The 20,254-nt window shown below is 36.6% G+C and overlaps 3 protein-coding genes across 4 annotated transcripts in view; 1 reads left to right on the top strand and 2 right to left on the bottom strand.

Annotated features, from left to right (window-relative positions):
- Positions 1–203: 203 nt before the first annotated feature.
- Positions 204–2,581, top strand: LOC108361125 (putative nuclease HARBI1). The gene is made up of 3 exons (XM_017613667.1): positions 204–1,343; positions 1,398–1,824; positions 1,897–2,581. Exons 1-3 carry the CDS (start codon positions 1,225–1,227, stop codon positions 2,422–2,424), a joined length of 1,074 nt encoding a protein of 357 aa, XP_017469156.1. The 5' UTR covers positions 204–1,224; the 3' UTR covers positions 2,425–2,581.
- A 197-nt stretch (positions 2,582–2,778) lies between these two features.
- Positions 2,779–3,740, bottom strand: LOC108361127 (uncharacterized). Its single transcript, XM_017613671.1, has 2 exons — positions 3,606–3,740; positions 2,779–3,363 (listed from the first exon to the last, which is right to left on the bottom strand). Exons 1-2 carry the CDS (start codon positions 3,738–3,740, stop codon positions 2,779–2,781), a joined length of 720 nt encoding a protein of 239 aa, XP_017469160.1.
- A 10,057-nt stretch (positions 3,741–13,797) lies between these two features.
- Positions 13,798–20,254, bottom strand: part of Fbw5 (F-box and WD repeat domain containing 5) — a 127,776-nt gene continuing 121,319 nt past the window's right edge. For both annotated transcript variants that reach the window (XM_017613668.1, XM_017613669.1), the window contains exon 7: positions 13,798–14,034. In XM_017613668.1, the coding sequence (XP_017469157.1) occupies positions 13,945–14,034 (90 nt within the window). In that variant the 3' untranslated portion in view covers positions 13,798–13,944. The remainder of the gene's footprint in view (positions 14,035–20,254) is intronic.

Raw genomic sequence — 20,254 nt, forward strand, 5'->3', positions numbered from 1 at the left:
CCGCTAGGAGCTTTCCATATAGACCATGTGGGGCCTATGGAATTAACCGCCAAAAGATACAAACATATCTTGGTTATTGTTGACGGATTTTCCAAATTTGTGTAATTGTACCCAGTAAGGTCAACTGACACTGCATCAGTCATTGATAGTTTGGAAAAATTCGCGTAGGATTTTCGTAATCCGAAAAGAATTATTTCTGATAGGGGGTGGCTTTTATATCAGAGGCGTTTAAAGAGTATTGCAAGTCACATTTTATTCAGCATTTGGTAATAGATACGGACGTACCACGGGGTAATGGGCAGGTGGAGCGCATCCACAAAATTTTAGTTCCTATGTTAGCGAAGTTGTGCAAAGATAATCCAACCTAGTGGTATAAACATGTAGGTCGCGTTCAGCAAATTATCAATAATACCCCTCCCAGAAGTACCAAATTCGCACCGTTCAAAATACTTACGGGATTGGACATGCGTATTTCAGACGACCTAGGGTTAAATGAGTTACTAAAAGAAGCTCCAATTGCTGAAATACACACGGAGAGAAATGATTTGCGAAAACAAGCACAAAGAAATATACAAAAGATCCAACAAGAAAATTGTAAAACTTTTAACGCTAAAAGAAAGCCAGAGATAAAATACAAAATTGATGACCTCGTGGCGGTAAAAAGAACCCAATTCGAGGTACGGTTAAAGTTGAAACCCAAGTTTTTAGGACCTTATAAGGCAACCGCCGTGCTTCAACATGGTCGGTACCAGGTTAAGAAAGTTGGGGATCATGAGGGTCTAGGGGAGACCACTACAGTTGCAGAACACATGAAAATGTGGAAGAATTCATTCGGGGCGATTGAGTCATCAGGACGGCCGAATGTGGGATCAGTACCTAAAAGAGCGACTCGGTCTGGTAATACATACTAAAAGATTCAACCCTGCAGTGGTAATACACGCTCCGGAGAATAAAGCTCGTCAAAACACTCAATTAATTAAAACTAGATTATCAGGCAGGTTCTGGAATCCGAGTGAAAGTGAATATGAAAATGAATCTAAAACCGAGTGAATTTGATTTTGGTGGTCTGAAAACCGAATTTTTAGTTCATTTTAGAACTCGGTTTTTGATTCACGCTGAAAATGAACTAAAGCTGGTGATGAATAAGTAAAGATGAACTTAACAGCTGATAGCTGTGAATTTAACCAAAACAAATAATAAATTTTTGGATAAAAAAAACTAAAAATGAGGGCATTAACTACGTTTGCGGCTATTTTAGTAGAAAATGAGAGACTTGCAGAAGAAACCCTTAATAGAAGGATTCTGCGCGATCATTCCAATCCTTTAGATGTCTCTGAATTGGTGTAAGTACTTGGTGTTCGCTCTTAGTGGCAATTTTGTACAAAAAATTTAAATAGGTTCGTATCCAGCTACCGGGTCAACAAAAGTGCATTTAACATGTTATTGGACGTTGTTGTTCTGCATTTAAAAGAAACATCCATTCCGGCGCAACTGCAATTGGCGGCCACACTAAGGTTTTTGGCGGAAGGTGGCTTCCAAAAGGCTGTGGGAAAAGATAGTTATATTGCAATGGGTCGTAGTACGGTTGCAAAAGTAATTACACGCGTGCTAAAGATTTTAGAAAAATATATATGTTCCCGGTGGATAAATTTAAGCATGACCGAAGACGAGAAAACGAAATCGAAACAGCATTTTCATCAAAACTTTGGTATACCCGGAGTCATTGGTTGCGTAGACGGGACGCATATTAAAATAACCAAGCCGCATAAAGATTCCAGCCTATTTTACAACAGAAAAGATTATTTTAGCATCAATGCAATGATTGTAAGTGCTTATTTAACTTATTGACAAAAATTATGCTCGAATTAACTCAATTTTTTGAATATATTTTTGTAGATATGTGATTACAATATGGTAATCAGAGCACTTGACGCTCGTCGTCCTGGTTCAAGTCATGATGCTTTGATATGGAGTGTCAGCAGAGCTCATGATTACTTCAAACGCAATTACGATAACGGTGAACGCGGCTTGTGGCTTTTAGGTGATGCTGGGTACGCACTTCAACCTTTTTTGTTAACCCCATTTAGAGACCCAAATGTTGGGACACCACAGCACATATTTAATCTAAAGCATTCTTCAGCGCGTAATGTTGTAGAAAGAACAACAGGGGTTCTAAAAAGCCGATTTAGGTGCCTTTGTCGATCTCTACAATATCAACCTGAAAAGGTGGTGCAAATTACAAATGTTTGCTGTGCATTACATAATATCTGTAGACATTATAAAGTGCAGGAGTTAGTTGAGGCAGGCCCTATGGACGAGGATAATGAACCTGTTGTTGAAGGAATAATAAACGAAGCTACTCTTGATGGCGAGGCTATAATGATAAGGGAGGATATCGCGACGCGCCTATTCTCGAATTCATGAAAAATTTATTTGAATACTTAAAGTGATACAATTTCCTGAAAGTTTAAAGCGCCTTATTGAATAAAATGCTCATATTTATATTCACTTCAATAAAATGAAATGCAATTCACTATTTATTAAAATAAAGTTCAGATTCATATTTAAACCATAACATACATTAATATATACATTGAAAAATATGTATCTACAGAAAATTATTTACAGAAAACTATTTACAGAAGACTACTTAAATAAAATTATTTACAGAAAATTTTTAACTTAAAACAATTCACTTGAAACTATTCACTTGAAACTATTAACTTAAACATGTAATGCAAACTAAAATTTAATTCATTTCAGTAACTAAAGTTCATATTAGCTACTTCGTTTAGAATGGTTTTTTAAATACATCTTAAGTTCTTCTATTTCAATTTCCTTAAGTTTTAGCTTGTTTTCTTCTTGGCGTAGTCTTTCCATTTGAGCATGGTGACGCTTGTTTTCAACATTCCCTTCCACTAACGCAGCTGTCATTTGTTTAACGGCTTCAAAAAGGCTGCTAATGCCACTACTTACATTCTTTGTGGCCTCCACATTTTCTGTAAGTCCTTCTGCTAAGGAATTCATTGCATTTGTTTGCTCGCTAATGTTCGACTTTAGAGCATCAGTCACCATAGGTTCCCGTCGACGGGATCGCGCTGCTATAGCTGCACGGCTTGTAGATGGCACAGCATCTTCGTCGGAGCTTTCGGAGGTTGCCTCCTGGTTTCTTTCAGAAGACACACCAAAGTCTTGTGTGCCTGAAATGCCCTCCACCACAGTGTAAATTCCGCACATTTGGGCTATAGCATCTTCTGTTGGTGTAAGGACATGCTTGTTAAATGGTCCTCCACCAGTTGCTCTGGCTTCCGAGTTATTGTGCGCTACTTTTTTCCTGATGAACGCCTTCCAATCCATCCAAACCTGTTATAATTCGATTACAAAATATTTTGTATAGCCAATTAGTATACTAGAGTTCACTCTTTGATGCGAAACTGTGTGCGTTTGAGCGAAAGTGGGAAAATCGACAGTTTTTTATAACAAACATATATCACCGTTATGGCGTCGTTTCGCACAAACGCACAGCAAAGCAACAAAACAAACGCTAATTTTTGCGTTTCGCATTTTTGCATCAAAAAGTGAACGTCTTCTTTATATTTTTTTACTTTTTTCCAGCCAGAAACATCCTTTTGGGGAGGACCATGCTCGTTCAGTTCGACGACTAACTCCTTCCACAGAGCGTCTACTTTCGTTTTGTCTCCCTTTACGTAGCCCCGTGCAATGTCCTTGTGGTCTTCCATAAATTTAAGAAGGACCGCCTCCTGTTTAGAATTCTTATGTTTTCCCCTGAAACCATTAATTTATGTAAAATTTGTTACTCTATTATTCTTATTAGTTTTTTTATTAATATATCTCATTAATAATTTTAAATTTACTCACATCTTCGTCTCGATCACAACCGCTAATTCAAAATTTGTGTGTATGCATAAAATCCACAAACTTGAAACGAAGTGAATGAAATCCGAAGATTTTTTCGCGGATTCGTTTATCAGAACATCCAAATTCACTCGGAATTCATTTTGGAAAAAAATGTGGAAATGAAACTCGGAAAGTGAAACACAGAACACCAAATGTCGGATTCAAAGTGAATTTGGTTCAAATTCACTCGGAAGTGAATTGCAGAACCTGCCTGTATATTCTACTTAACTAAGCAATATATTAACTAAATAAATCTTTGGTATATTTTAAAATTTTTTAATTGAAGAATCCTACATGTCTATAGTATGTTATTATTATTATTATCAGGCAGGTTCTGCAATTCACTTTCGAGTGAATTTCAATCAAACTCGCTTTGAATTCAAATTGGCAGGGGTTGAAATTCACTCGGAAGAGAATTGCAGAACCTGCCCGTATATTATTATTATTATTATTATTATTATTATTCGGTTCAAAAAAGTCCTATCTCGAACGAAAATACATTGAAAATGTGCTGAGATAGGGCGTTTTTGAATCGTCAGCTGAGATAGGGCGTTTTTGAACCGAGTTCTGAGATGGGGCGTTTTTCATTGAAATTCTAAAATAGGGCGTTTTTCATCCAAATTTTGAAATAGGGCGCTGTTAAAAAATTTTCTGATATCGGGCGTTTTCGAACTGGCTGCAGAGATAGGTCGATTTTCCACTAAGCCATCGATATATATGTAGTCGCATTTTTCGTTATATGGAAGACGAATAAACACAATTTATTTTTATATCGATTCTAAAATATCTACGGTAATTTTTAGCCACTTCAACTTGCATATAATTAGAATAAAATTGAAGGGGCTATAAAACTGAGTGCTCAGAAAAGTTCTAACACTTCTGAGAAAAAAGTTTGAATTTTGGGTGAAAATTTGTTGTATTTTTTAGTAGTTTTCTACGAAGTTTTAAAATTGGGTTTATATGTATTTTGTTAGAAAATGAACTGTATTTTTATTGTAAATTCCTTGAAATAAATAAATAAAAATGAGGAAATAATATCACCTTGAAATGGGGTTGCTATTGATATGACCGATACTCATGAGCGTAGCCAGGTAGGGGCAGGGGGGTGCCCCCCCTAAACTTTCAAATTTTCCTTATATATATATAAAATAGTACCCTGAAATGCCAGCTTAATAGGGTCGAGCGCCCCCCCCCCCCNCGATGCTGTATGTATATAGTAAATTTTGCACAATTAAAAATCAAAGTGGATTTACTAAAATGAACACAACGTATTAATTATAAATTCTGTAATATATCGTTAATTTCAAAAACAAATAAATAAAACAATAAAAAGTATTCAATGCTTGCTGTATGATACGAATTTGGATATACGTGAACTTGGGTAATGTATAATTCCTCATATGATTCCTCAAAGTATCCCTTATATAACACTGTGGAACACAAAAAAAACCTCTAGTGCGAATATATCAGGTTTGGTAGCTGTTGGCCATACCAATAACGCCTCATACTCAGATTTACTAGATCAATTCGTGTTCTCCGAGAAAAACAATTTTCCCGATCGAAAAATCTGAAAAATCTTTTTTCTCCAAATTTTGAACATTTATCATTTTATGGCCTATATTTTGTTGAAAATACAATACAAAGCAAATATAGGCCATAAAAACGAAGAATTACTAGATTTTAGAAAAGAATTTGGCCGCTATACTCAGATTTTTGAATCGTGAATTTTTTTTTCTCGAGAACACGAATTGATCTAGTAAAACTGAACATGAGGCATTATTGGTATGGTCAACAGCTATCAAACTTGATGTATGCGCACTAGAAGCCCATATAAAAGAGGGGGAAAAAAGATCATACGTAAATGAATTTCTCTATTTGGGATGTACAATGTAAGGGAAACATTTCAAATTCATAAGGGACACTTTTCTTAGTGATACGGCACATATAAGGAATTATAAGCCATACTGTTCTAGCTGGGTATTCATCAGCTCAAACATTTTATTATATTATCATATTCCTGTGAATGGAAACACGCCTAATTTGACTATTTTTATTATCTACAAATTTATGAGACTACCAGGCCATATATATGTTACCGGCCAAACCCGATAATAGGACAAACTAGTTTTACCTAGGCTAAACTAAATAAGGGGCATACAATTTAGTACTTTTTCAGCTAAACGGCTTTTTTTCTTGTACTTTGTTCAACGGTTTAGCGCCAGTGAGTCATTCGCAATTGCATGCTGCGAATACCGATTTATACTAAAGCCAATCTTTCGACATAAGCTACTTTTCCATACGAACACAGAGATGTACATCTTCTTCTTCTTTTTTGGCGCTGTAACCGCCTAAGCGATTTTGGCCGAGTTCAGCAAAGCACGCCAGTCGTTTCTCTTCTGTGCCAACTGAAGCCAAGTCCTTCTCCACCTGATCTTTCCATCGCAGTGGGGGCCTCCCTCTTCCTCTGCCACCACCAGCGGGTTCCGAGTTGAATACTTTCAGAGCTGGAGCGTCGGTGTCCATTCGAACGACATGGCCAAGCCAGCGGAGCCGCTGTATTTTAATTCATTGCACTATGTCCATGTCGTTGTAAAGCTCATACAGCTCATCGTTCCATCGTCTGCGGTACTCGCCGCCGCCAACGCGTAAAGGTCCGTAAATCTTCCGCAAAATAACGCAACAGAAGTTCGATTGCTATCGATAATCGACCCACTAAATAGAAGTCGTAAGGTCATCTATAATTTGCTAAAAGACCCTAAAAATTATGGGCAGAATCGTGGTGGTGGCAGATCAAAAGCAGTATCTCATAGAGAAAAGCGAGCTATTTTGCGTGATGCGTCTAATTGTCATCTAACTGCCAGGAAAGCAGGTGTCAAAACAAACATAAGGAATGTCCATAGAATTTAAAAAAACTGTCAGCACATTAACCATAAAAAATTACAGCGTAAACCACCCCTTACCGCAGTACATAACACAGCACGATTAAGTTTTGCAGAAACTCGTTTAAGGGCCGGTTACTCAATGTCTGGTTAACACTAATCTACGGCTAAACATCGTTACCGACGTCTTCGACTCCATGCATATAACAGGGAGTCGGTAACGTCGATAACGATGTTTAACCGCATATTAGTGTTAACCAGACATTGAGTAACCGGCCCTAAGTTGGAAAAAACGTTGTCGTCAGGTACTTTTTACGGACAAAAAAAAGTTCAACCTTGACGGCCCAGATGGTTGGGCATATTATTATCACCTCAGGAAAGATGAACACATTTTAAGCCGCCGTCAGCATGGAGGGGGTAGTGTGATGATGTGGGCAGGAATTGGTTATCGCGGAAAAACTGAAATCAAGTTTGATTCACCCTAAGATGAAAAGTGTAGACTACTTAAATTTAGTTGGAAATGAAGTATTTAGTACTACGAGGACAGCAGTATACTAGAGGGAATATGATATTTCAGCAGGATAATGCTGCCGTTCATACAGCGAAAAAAATAGTAAAGGACTTTTTCCGGGACAAAAGCATAAATATTTTAGAGTGGCCAGCGCGTTCCCCTGATCTGAATATCATCGAAAACTGTTGGGGCTATTTAGCCAGAGAGGTGTATGCAGGAAATCGCCAGTATGAGTCCGTAGCAGAACTTAAAACAAGTATATTAGCCCACTGGGAGGCCCTTCCTAAAAAATGTATTAAAGAACTATTCAAATCGTTGCCAAAACGAATGGGTGAAGTCGTCAAGAAAAACGGAGGCTGTACTTATTATTAACACATTATCATTCCTTGGTTTGATTATAATACTCAGGAGGATTTCAGTTAACAAACATTTTGTGCTATCGTTTTGTCGTGCTATATAATGAAGTTTTTAGTAAAATTACGTTTTTAATAAAATTTGTATAAAATATTTATTTTCTATTGTTTTTTGGCATTATACTAAGAAATAAATTGTAATTTTTCACTGAAGTTCTTTAACATGCACAAAACTTCATTGTGCTACCGTTCTGTCACGGTCTGTATTATAAAAAAAATTAAATAACCAAAAATATGTGAACTATTTTCCAGCGACCTGTTTTTTTATGACCAGTTTCATTTCCCAAAGTAAAATGTTTTCTATTCTTACGCAGAAAATTGTTTGTATAAATTTTTAAATTTCCAAACAAATGTATGCGTATAGAAAACTTGCTACTTCATATGTATGATCGCCTCGTATTGGGAAATGAAAATATCGTTTTGTAAAATTAACAATTGGTTCGTTGGTTTCTTTATACAAATATGCTGCTGGCTCCATATTCGGAGCGCCCTACATTGTTTCTAGTAGGGGAGCCCATGATGCTAAATCGGGATTTACTCGAGCGTTATTTCGACCTATTTGATTTTGAAGATGATATGACGGGAAGAAAAAAAGGTCATGTGATGTTTTTCCATCCAGCGGTGGGTACAGGATCTACAGGCTTCCAAAAATGTAAAAAAAAACAGTTACATGGATTTACTCGAGCGCGTCAGATATCAGGTGTGTATAGTAACAAATAGTCAGTACTAATTTGTACTGGAACCTGCAAATTTTTACTAGCAAAGTGCAAGAGAGCACTGAATCGAGAGCGTAACAACACGGGAGAGCTTCAATTCTTGCTAGTGAAATTTTTACTGGCAGAAATAGCTAGCCGCCATTTGTTGAAATGGTTTAGCACAAACAAAAGTAAAATGAGTGGAAATCAAAATATTAATGATGTACTGGACTGTGTAAGTGCTTGTGTGTGAAGCAAAAAGTTTAAAGCTGATTTATAAATTGTAAAATATTAAAAGAAGAATATCAAAACGGTGCAATAACTATTTACTTGCAAGTTTTTACTAGTTTTGTGTTCAATAACTTTTTCTGCTAGTTTTCTCTTCTTCTCAATTTTACGCTCTACATATTTTGCTTTTACGCTCTCGCTGCAATTTTTTACTGGAGAAGTTGCTATACAAACCTATTGATAGTGAAAAACCAAACATGTTTCTGATGACGGAAATATGCTAAGCTGCCGGTTTGCATGGTGAGGTTGGGCGTACGGAAGGGTCAAAAATGGATGACAAAAAAATTTACTCGAGTGCGTCAGAAACTCACAAGGGATGTTAAATGGGCCTGAATGAACCTCCCATTCAATAATCTGACGATTCACTTGTGACGCAAGCTCGTGGCGTCTTCTTGAAGATGCAAAAAAATCGCCATTTGGATTTACTCGAGCGCATCAGATTTTCATACAGAAGGTTCATCTCGATGCGCTTGCCGTCCTGTTCCATAATCTGGCGATTATCTGGAGCGGTTTTCTTAATCTGACGGTTTAAAAAAATAATTTCGTTTCTGAGATGCACAGCCAACCAAACATATATTATTGTAAACACTTATTATTTTATTCGATTCGACTTGGTCGTAAATTTCTTTTATGTTTTCTAACAGATTGGAGAAATAAAAAATCGATTTGAAATCCAATTCGAGTCAATACACTTTTGAAATTCAGAGCGTATTGAAATTTGATTTATGCATCCGTTTAGAATCACAGCGAACTGGGTTAAAGCGCTTTATGTGTCGATATAAACAATTAGTTATGCTAGGTTCACATGTAAGTAGATTGAACAAGAGATTAGCCATATAAAATTCGTCCCTTCTTAATCTGTAATTATAAAATAATCTCAGATTTAACCGATAACTTTTCGGTGTCCATCCTAGTTTTATCGATTGTTTTTGCGAAAAAGAGGAGAAATGCCAAATTTAAAAGTAAACAAAAATGGACGCTAGCAAGGAAAAGAGGTTTGTAAAGGTATTTTTAATAAAATGTTAAGTTAAAATATATTTATATTGCTTATCATAGCAGAAAAACGTGATCACGGTGGCACACAGAAGAAACATAACTTTTCCTTGAGATGTGAGAATAACAAGCACAACAAATTTGGCGGCTAATAATCTGAGATTTGCCCGTGTAAACTGGGTGATTAAAAACGAGCTTTGATTGAGGTAATATTGATATGTGAACATACTTTTAGTAAAGTTTCAAAGGTTGTATTTCATGTAACACCACGAGTGCTTTGATCGCCCATGATTGCGTGATACTATACTAAGATACTATAAAGAGAGAGCAAGAAGGGAGCGGAGTTTAGCATTTTTCATATATAAGTAAACTTAAGGTTGCCGAATTCAAAATAATCTGAAAAATGCATGTTTTTCTTACACACAAATTCTTATGCCTAGTGATTTTAGCTAAGAAATGAGTAAAATTCACATACATAAGTTAAAAAAGTAATTTTTAATTGATATGTGCTACTAATTTTTCTTAATATAATTTTAATCTAACTAGTGAACCCGCATGGCGTTAAGACACCAAAATTGAGTTTAACATTTTAAACAGATGGCAACACTGTTCACAAACCTTAATAAATATTGCAAATGTTTCAAGTAAATTCGTCCATCCCTTTTTGAACGAAGAGAGGTCTCACATGGCGCCGGTTTTTCATTTCCTCAAAATTCATACCACACTGTACCGTTAAAAAAAGTAGTAACTTCAAAAAATAAAACCTTAATGCACATTTAGAATGACGGTGCTGATTTGATGACCTTCACATAAAAGATCTGATGACCATAACAAAAAAAATATTTATTTATAAAAATTAACTCAAACTAATTTTTTCGGTATATTATGGGTTTATTCGAAAGAACCCGATTTCATCATGTGACTGTCTTCGCAGTAGCGCATTCTGTTAACCCAGTTCTCCAAGACCTTGGTGACGGTTTCTGGCTCCATCGCAAGAAATGTCCGACATACGCATTAAGGGCCTGAATCGTTATAAGATTTTTCGCAATATATCGGTCCTTTACGGCATGGCACAAAAAAGTCTAAGGGCGTGAAATCGCGGCTCCGAGGGAGTCAATTGTCTTCGTCGAGACAACTGATAACACAATTACTGAACTTTATCGCTCAAAATAAAAATCTAACAGATGACAACCCTAACAAAAAATATTTTCAAATTAAAGTTTTATTAAAACTCTTTCTTTTGCCACTCATATTTTAATAATCATTAAAATTGTGTAAAAGCTAAATAAATTAGGCTTTTCAAACATGTGGCAACCTTCTGCGAGGCATTTTCAACCTGAAATCTTTTAAAGCTCTTTCGTCTGATACTTTGATACATAATTCAATTACCTGAGGAATTAAGTTGAATTTAATTTTTTTATCACCTGGCAACCCTCCTAAACAGTTCAGATATAAATCCTTCTCAAACCCTTGAACGATTAAATCTCCTGTTTTAGTAATTTATTTAAATTTAAAATTTTCAACTGCAGGCAACTCTATTCAAACCATCAAACAAAATTTAATGTTTAAACTGAAGATTTCTTAGCACTCTTTCGTTAAACACCCATATTTTAATACTGCATATTATACATGGTTTTAACTATATTCACAAAAATCCTTTCGCGTATTATATATATAGATACTCCTTCGATTTACGATTATTTCAATCCTAATTCAAACTATTTTGAAACTGGGATTAAAGTAATCGTAACCGAAGACGCACTTAATTATACACGTAATTTCATCGCCCAGCTCTAATTTAGATAAAGGTTTTGATTCGCATATGCACATACTTACATCATACATATGTACATATTAGGGATGCCAAAATATCAGGAAAATTGGGATCCCGGGATTTGGGTATATTTTTTAGGTAATCCCGGGATCCCGGGATTTATCCCGGGATTCAAATTGAGTCATAAATTTTATGAATATGCGTCAAAATTCAATATCTGAAAGCATTTAAATATACCATTAAATAAAACTATTTAAAATTTACGATAAACTGATTGNGGGTATATTTTTTAGGTAATCCCGGGATCCCGGGATTCAAATTGAGTCATAAATTTTATGAATATGCGTCAAAATTCAATATCTGAAAGCATTTAAATATACCATTAAATAAAACTATTTAAAATTTACGATAAACTGATTGTAAAATTCATATATCACTATATTAGAGTGAAAAGTTGCTAACTTCACTTTTAATGAAAAATCATAGATAGGCTAGATAAATTAAAATTGCATCGTTTCGAAAAGGGAAAAGGTCCTTGTTTTATGTTTTCTCGTTTATATTCAATGAAAGGAAAATTTGCTAAGGCCAAAAAACTTCGAAATCTTTTAATAAATATCGAATCCCTCCGATTCGTATGGAGTTTTGCTTTGCTTTAAACAGGTAAAATGTTGTATTCAAAGTTTTGCGAAATACTTGAAGAAAATGGCTATACGAAGTTTTTTCCTCTCCTGTACAATTTTCAAATTGGGACTTGGCAACTTTGCACTCTACGCTAGCGATATTTATTAAATCAGACAAATTTTAAAGTAAAACATTTTTTTAATTGTATTTAAAAAACCATGTGATTGAGGAACGTATACATCACAAATAATAATGTAAATACCAGGTACTTTTGAAAGTGACGATTAATAAAAAAAATCAGAAAACAAAAATATGCAAAAACAATTTCTCTAAACATGTTTATTCTACTCTATAAAGAAATGGCGAATAGAGAAATTTTTTTCGCAATTTACTAGAAATTTTGAAATTTTTTACATACAAAACCTACTGATGAAAAACATATTTCGGCATCAACACTTTTAGGCTGAACTGTCAAAAGGTAGACATAATCCATTACAAAATATTAGAACTTCTTTTACCAGCACGTCGGTCAAATTATAAGTTTTTCGATTTGAGGAAATTTTGAGTAGATTGATCTAAAAAATTATCTAATTGTTCCTTAAAACTCTCTGTTTCGTTTACATTAGCGACACTATGAGTAAATTCATTGAAATCTTCTTCAAAAAAGGCTCAGACTGCAATTTAAAAGTACAGTTTCAAGCTTTTTGTTAATTGCAGTCAAAACGGCATTTTACAAAAATCATACTTCAAAATGCATAAACAAATTCTTACTATCAATTCGATATTTCAAAATTTTCGGGATTTGCTTGCATTAATCCCGGGATTTCCGGGACGTCAAAAACACCGGGATCCCGGGATTTGCATCTCTAGTACATATACAGCGGAGCAACACACGAGCCTTTAGTGAGAGTTTGTTTGGATTAATTCTCACCTTTCACTCGCAACTGGTATGATTTGCGGACCAAATGGGTATACTTACAGTCATATGATTGTGACAAATAATATGAACGAAAAACAGCAAACAAATCAAAAAATAATAAATTTCTAGAAAAATATGTAGTAGTTTAAAAAAACAGCAAGTGCCCGCGCTAACCTTTGTTGACGATTTTCGTTACTCCGGCATGTTGAACTCGTCAGATTATTTACTTCCCGTTATCCTTCAGCTGTTTGCTTCATAATAAAAAAAAAAATTTACCGCGCTGGAGAATGTCCACGTAACGTTTTTTTTGCAAGTTTGCGACCCTCCCAATCCCTTGCGTCACGCTCAAATCGTCAGATTATTGTAATGCACACTTTTCAGCATGTAATTAACCCACCATTTCTTAATCTGACGCGTTCGAGTAAATCCACCTATCAATTTTTTTTTACTATTCTGATCAGCTCTTCTATGCGCGCGGCTTTACAATGATGGGTTAGATTTGGCAGAGGTACTCAACAGGATGCAGGGTACTCCCCATATGCTGATCTGACGCGCTCGAGTAAATCCCCGAATCCCCTCTTGGGCTCCCCTACAATTCTCCATGTTTGTTATTTAATATAAGAGTCAGCTCTAACATTAACGTTATGTAGTATTAAACAAAAACTTCCAAAAATACTCAAAAAATACTTGTGAAGGAACATGTTTTTTGGGGAATTTTAACAGCATGGTACTGCTTATTTATATTCTTTTTTTTCGAAACATATTTTGTTTGAGTACTTTTTTTTATGTATACATCGTTCACCATCTTCACTTCCTTTCATGCCCTTCCGGCTAGAGTATGAGTAGCTTACATATTTGAAGAAAACTTCACAGTGAAGCAAATTTAATTCCGATGCAGACCTTTAGTATGTATGTATACATATGAATTGTGTGCTAGTTGAAATATTTCTTAAGCTCCACGGCTTCGTTCGCATTCGTTGATTGGATCTTGTATTCCTTTGCTTTAGCCCGAGAACGCCAAATCTGAAATCGAAGAAAAAATTAATTACAAAAACATGGGCAATGCCAATGAAATTGAAATAGATATACAACCCATGGTACAATAATTGCAGGTATTATCTTCCCAGAGAGCACATATTCCGATCTGCCTCATTTGATCATTGTTGCCCACACTAAAAGGTTTACTGCTAGGGAAAAGAGATATTTTCATACCCCATATACCATGTATGTATACTAAAGTGGTCCAAAAATGTATGTAAAAAAATAAGGTCGGATTTTTAATGCCGCCACCTCCTAGGATTGTTATATACCGAAAAAAATATACCCATATTTTTTTATTTTGAAATAAAAAAACATTTAGGGAGTGCTCAAAGCGCACAAAGTTTTCCATGTATTTTAAATGGAGAAAAAACAAATTTTCCTAGAAATGGTATAAATCTCTTGAAAATCAATATTTTTCGACCAGAAAACTGTGGTTTCCTTCAGGAGACTTCCAGTATTAATATCCAATTGTTTATTTAACCATTTTTTATGTTACAAGATTTTTTAATGGTCCCCCATTGCATTTTCTAGGGGTTTTGGAGGACCTATAAAATATAGTTACCATGAAAAAATTGTTAAAAAAAAACAATTGAGTATTATTACTGGGAGTCTCCTGAAGATAAGTAAAGTTTTCCGGTCGAAAAATATTGATTTTCAAGAATCCTACACTATTTCTACGAAAAGATGTTTTTTCTCTATATAAAATACATGGAAAACTTTGAGCGCTTTGAGCACTAACTAAATATTTTTTGATTTTCAAAATAAAAATATTGGGGTATATTTTTTTCGATATCGATCAATCCTAGGGTGTGCCGGCATTAAAACTCAGACTTTATTTTTTTGGACCACTCTAATGTACACGTATTTTTTTAAACCAACCTCCTTGTAGAGGACTTATTAAAATTGCAAAAGACGAAAAAAAAACATTTAAAGCAAATAAACTCAAAATTTGTATGGCTCACTTCATTTCAAACGTTTTTTCTTTTGTCTAGAAAAATTATAAAAATGAAATTGAGCGAAAACAAAAAGCAAAGCCAAATAAAAGGGAGCACGAATTTCGATGTGAAGACAATACCTGTTGTATTATTGTACCATGTATTCAACCCTATTCTGCAAGGCATAACAAGGTAGAAGTGATTTTGACATTTCTCTCTTTTGAACTGCGACTGAAATGTCAACTCTTAACCCTATACTATTCAAAATTGTATTCTCTTTTAGTTTAAATTTTCAAGTGTGAGCTGTGCGACTGATTTTAAATACAAAATAAAATGAAAAGGAATTACGGGCGGTGCGTTGTGTTTGCCAAGAGCCAGGACAACAAACTTGTGCATTATTGTCAAGTGAAGCGACAACAGTGGGAAAATTGCTGCGATGTTTCATTGGGAGACTCTTCACGTGTGCGCGTGACTTTATTTGTTGCCCATCGCAGCTGAGTATTTCTAAGCGGGCGCGTTTGTTCACAGGTGCAGGATTTATCATACCGAATATGAAAAGAAAATCTCCCACTCATATACATGGATAAACTAAATCTCAAATGGTGGTCTGATAAAACCTTAACCAGAACTCCTTGTTGACATAAAGAAACTGAAAGTAATTTTTGATAAATGTAATGGAAAGGCAATTTCAAATTGCAAAAATTTAATAGCTAAACTATTGAAGTTAAGTTCTGATGTAAATTTAGAAGAATCAAACTTTTTTTTAATGTCCTATATACTTTAGAATCAACTATTTGTATAAAAAATAAATGCTCAAAAACATTGGGATAGTAAAATCAAGAAAATTGTCAAAACCGCTTTATAAATAAGTGTGTTTCATTTACAGATCTATTCTGCACGTTACCGAAGATTTTGTAACCGGAAAATTGTATTACCAAAAAATGTTACCAGTTCTTGTCACCGCGATTCTAGATACGTTGGTAATGCAGTTAAAATATTCAGCAATTCATCTATGAAGAATTGTGCAAATCCCGGCATTGCATATTTCACGGGGCAATAATTTGTTACCAGCTTATGGGATGGTAACAAAATTTACCGGTTACAAGAGTACACAGAATGCGAAAAGGGTTTAAAAATTCACAGGAACTTTATTTACCGGTTACAAACTTTTTATTACCAGCGCAGAATAGACCTGCTGGTGTGTAATTTTGTGTAAGTATGCATTTCCACATTTACATTAAAACGAAAATGCAATGCAATAACTTTAAATGAAGCTGATTCTGATGAGATTTTAAATACTTTCATATTTACAAAAACTTTCATTTCAAAGATATTGAATTTTATCAAATATGGCAAATGCATAACAAAGGGTTAATTTCTTTGTTTACAGTTTTTGACATTACAGTCACCAGTGATGATTGCCATCGCTATTTCGAGCATTCATCTTTTGACTTTACTCTGTGTTCATTCATTCATTTGTTAGTTTTCTAACAGGTCTATTCTGCGCTGGTAATAAAAAGCTTGTAACCGATAAATAAAGTTCCTGTAAATTTTTAAGCCCTTTTCGCATTCTGTGTACTCTTGTAACCGGTAAATTTTGTTACCAGCTCATAAACTGGTAACAAATTATTGCCCCATGAAATATGCAATGCCAGGATTTGCACACTTCTTCACAGCTGAATTGCTGGATATTTTAACTGCATTACCAACGTACCTAGAACCGCGGTGACAAGAACTGGTAACATTTTTTGGTAATACAATTTTCCGGTTACAAAGTCTTCGGTAACGTGCAGAATAGACCTGTAAGAAGTCGTTTTTGCCACAATTGGTTACAAGCAAAACGCTATTTTATAAACTCTGTAAAATTATTTAGGGTATATTTATTAAATTTATAAATAACCAACGGTCATCTTGTTAAAATCTGTCTTTGAGTGACAGATTATCAGAAGTGGTCATGAACCTAAACGACCTCACAGTAATGCAGCTTAAAAGTGTGCTGCAAAAGTTGGAGCGAAAGACGAGCGGAAACAAGGCGGAGCTAATTAGCAGATTACAGCAACTGGACGAGGAGGTGGTAAGCAAAAATATTGAGGAAGTAATGACGACGCTAGGAGCTGCCCCCATCGATGGTGCTGGTCAAGAAAGGTGCGATGCATCAGCGAGTAACGATTCGGAAGTCAGGAAGCAGTTGGAGGAACAGGTGAGTTGCCTGAGTGGTGCCGTAGAGCTATTGACGGCACAGCTGCAGACTCTTCGTTCATCGATGCCGAACGCTCTGGTGGCCACGATGGGCATGCAAAGTAGTTTTGGGCAGAGCAGTTCGTCGTCGCAAAATACTTTATCGTTTAAGCAGACAAACATACAGCAAGCAGACACGCAGTTGCTGTCGAGTACACCACTTGCCGCATCATCGTATGGACAGTTGGATGCTATGACGTTAGCGCAGGCGCCGCCAACGTTTCCATTTTCTACAACGCCTTGGTTAAACAATACACCTTATGGTTCACAGCCGATTTCAACGCAAATATGTGCGCCGCCGTCGACGCGAACGCAATGGTCAACGTTTCCAGTCTCTACAACGCCTTGGTTAAACAATACACCTTATGGTTCACAGCCGATTTCAACGCAAATATGTGCGCCGCCGTCGACGCAAACGCAGTGGCCAACGTTCTCATCGACGCAAGCGAACGTTCCACTTTATACGCAGCAGCAGACAACTGAAATTAATGCCACGTCATCATCACCGAGCAGAGTGTTCGGGTCGCAGCCGAATGATTTCACAACAAACATTCATCCAGTGTCGTTGCACGAGACAATGTACGTGAGAGCAAGATACATACCGGGTAGTATTGCCAGAGTTTAATCCATGTGACAATGCATACTCATCAATTCAAAAACGTTGAGCGCAATGCATTTCTCGAAATGTGCTGATTTGTTGCAGTCGTTGATTAATATACACGGGAACAATACGATTCAATGTAAACAAAATGAATTTTTAAAGAAAGTTGAAAGACCAGTGGTACAAAATAGCTACACGAATGATGTAAAAAATAACGCAACTGGTCCTATTTGCTTTAATTGCAGAGAAAGGGGGCACATTTCGAGGAATTGCAGTAAGCCACGCAAAATAACTGAATTTAAGCAGCGTCAGAGAACAAATCAAAATAGTAATGAGTCTGAGGGTGAAGTAGAGGAAGCTGACACACTAGTGAACAAAGTTTCTACGCGAAGTGTGTGCAAAGAGCTTTGTAAAGGTAAACTTTAATCGGCAAGAACGAAATACAGTGTAATGCGCTTATTGATTCTGGCAGTTGCAGGTCGTTGACCAAACGATCAATTGCACTACGAACTGGGGAAAGTTTTGATGCTTGCGAAGAGAAGTTGTTTGGATTTTCGGGTGGGGAAACCGTTTGTCGTGAAAAACTAATAGCAAAACTTAAGATTGATGAAGTTACAAGATTCGTTGAAATGTTAGTCGTGGATGATGCAGCAATGGTATACGAAGCAATTGTAGGAATCGATTTGTTGTCTAAAGGCAAGGGTATCATTGAGGGTAATTCGTGTAAGATAATGAGGATTGGTGGCGAAGCGCTGGACATGGGCAATAATCTACCGCTAAGTATCCAAGAGGGTCTTATTGATTTGATTAATTCTTACGCAGAGTGTTTTGGGGAAAGGCTTCCTGAGTTAGGTAAATCAAAACGATTTAATATGGAAATAAAGGTCACTTCGGACAAACCAATTGCAAAGAAACCGTATAATATACCTATCCCGAAGCAACGCATTGTGGAGGAGATAGTCGATAAGCTGCTACAATTGGGAATAATACGAAAGTCGGATTCACTGTATGCGTCACCCATTTTTTGGTGCGTAAACAGAATGGAGAAGAGAGGTTATGTGTTGACTTCCGCGAGCTCAACGCTGTTACAGAAAAGCAACCATGGTTGATGCCTACAGTGGATGGAGTGTTAGCTACGCTTTCGGGGAAAAAGTTTTTCACCACTTTAGATCTTATGTCGGGTTATTATCAAATTGAGTTGGGGGAGGAGGCTAAACCGTTGACAGCGTTTGTAACTCACAATGGGCATTTTGAATTTAATAGAATGCCATTTGGATTGCGTAACGCTCCGTGCACTTTCCAGCGTATGATGACGCAGTCAGTCGCCCCGTTAAGTAAATTTGTTGTGAGCTACGTAGATGAGGTAATAATAGCGACACATACCGTAGAAGAAAATTTGAACTATCTCGAAAAGTTTTTGAAAATTATTCGTGACGAGGGGTTAACTTTGAGAATTTCGAAATGCACGTTTATGAGAAGTCATGTTACCTTCTTAGGGCATGAGGTGGGTGCAGATGGCATAACGCCAGGGGGCGGAAAACCGAAGCAATAAAGGGGTATCCGAAGCCGAGTACTCAGCTGGAAGTTAGACGTTTTTTAGGTTTAACCAGATTTTTCCGTAAGTTTGTACCTGGCTATGCATTGACTGCTAAACCGCTGACGCAGCTTACGAAGAAGGGCGCAGAGTTTGTTTGGGGTACGGAGTGTGAAGGTGCTTTTAAGCATTTGATAAAGGCTATTAGTGAGGCGCCAGTGCTCACAATATACGACATTGCAAGAAACCATGAAATTCTTAAGGACGCGTCCAGCATGGGAATTGCTGCTATTCTTCTGCAAGAGGAGGCTGGGAATGGGTTAAAACCGGTCGCGTATATTAGTCGAGCGTGTACGCCGCAGGAAAGGAACTATCATGCGTGTGAGTTGGAGGTTTTGGCGGTGGTTGAAGCGTGTGAGCGGTTTAGGATGTTCCTATAGGGTAAGAGGTTCACCATCGTCACCGACTATCACTCGATGACAACCGCTAAAATGTGCGCGGTGGTTTCTAAAGCTTTTAGAATATGACTTTGCGATTATTCACCGAGCTGGGGTGTCAATGGCTCACGTCGACGCAATGAGTCGTGCGCCCGTCGAGGGAACACCGATCTTAGATGATGTTGCATGTAAGGTGTTGTCGGTATCAGTATCTGACTGGGTTCCGGCGATGCAGAGGCAAGATGAGAAACTTAAAAACATAGTGGATCTGCTGCAAGGCTCAGTTCATTCAGATCAACGGAACAAAATCGTCGTTGAGTATTCACTGAAAGATCACCGACTGTTCTGGAAGAGTGAAAACGGGCGGTAACTTCTGGTCGTGCCAAAAGGGATGCTGTGGCGAGTTATCAGGTTCTGTCATGACGATATAGGACATCCCGGATTGGATGGAACCATT

Source organism: Rhagoletis zephyria, unplaced genomic scaffold (genome assembly GCF_001687245.7).
Source record: "Rhagoletis zephyria isolate East Lansing unplaced genomic scaffold, Rhagoletis_zephyria_1.1 Rzeph_scaffold_00700, whole genome shotgun sequence".
Lineage (NCBI taxonomy): Eukaryota > Metazoa > Arthropoda > Insecta > Diptera > Tephritidae > Rhagoletis > Rhagoletis zephyria.

Coding starts and splice junctions, on each gene's coding strand:
- LOC108361125 (XM_017613667.1), top strand. CDS start 1,225: ATGAGGGCATTAACTACGTTTGCGGCTATTTTAGTAGAAAATGAGAGA. Junction 1,344..1,397: donor TTAGATGTCTCTGAATTGGT/GTAAGTACTTGG, acceptor AAATTTAAATAG/GTTCGTATCCAGCTACCGGG. Junction 1,825..1,896: donor TTAGCATCAATGCAATGATT/GTAAGTGCTTAT, acceptor ATATTTTTGTAG/ATATGTGATTACAATATGGT.
- LOC108361127 (XM_017613671.1), bottom strand. CDS start 3,740: ATGGAAGACCACAAGGACATTGCACGGGGCTACGTAAAGGGAGACAAA. Junction 3,364..3,605: donor ATGTTTCTGGCTGGAAAAAA/GTAAAAAAATAT, acceptor GAATTATAACAG/GTTTGGATGGATTGGAAGGC.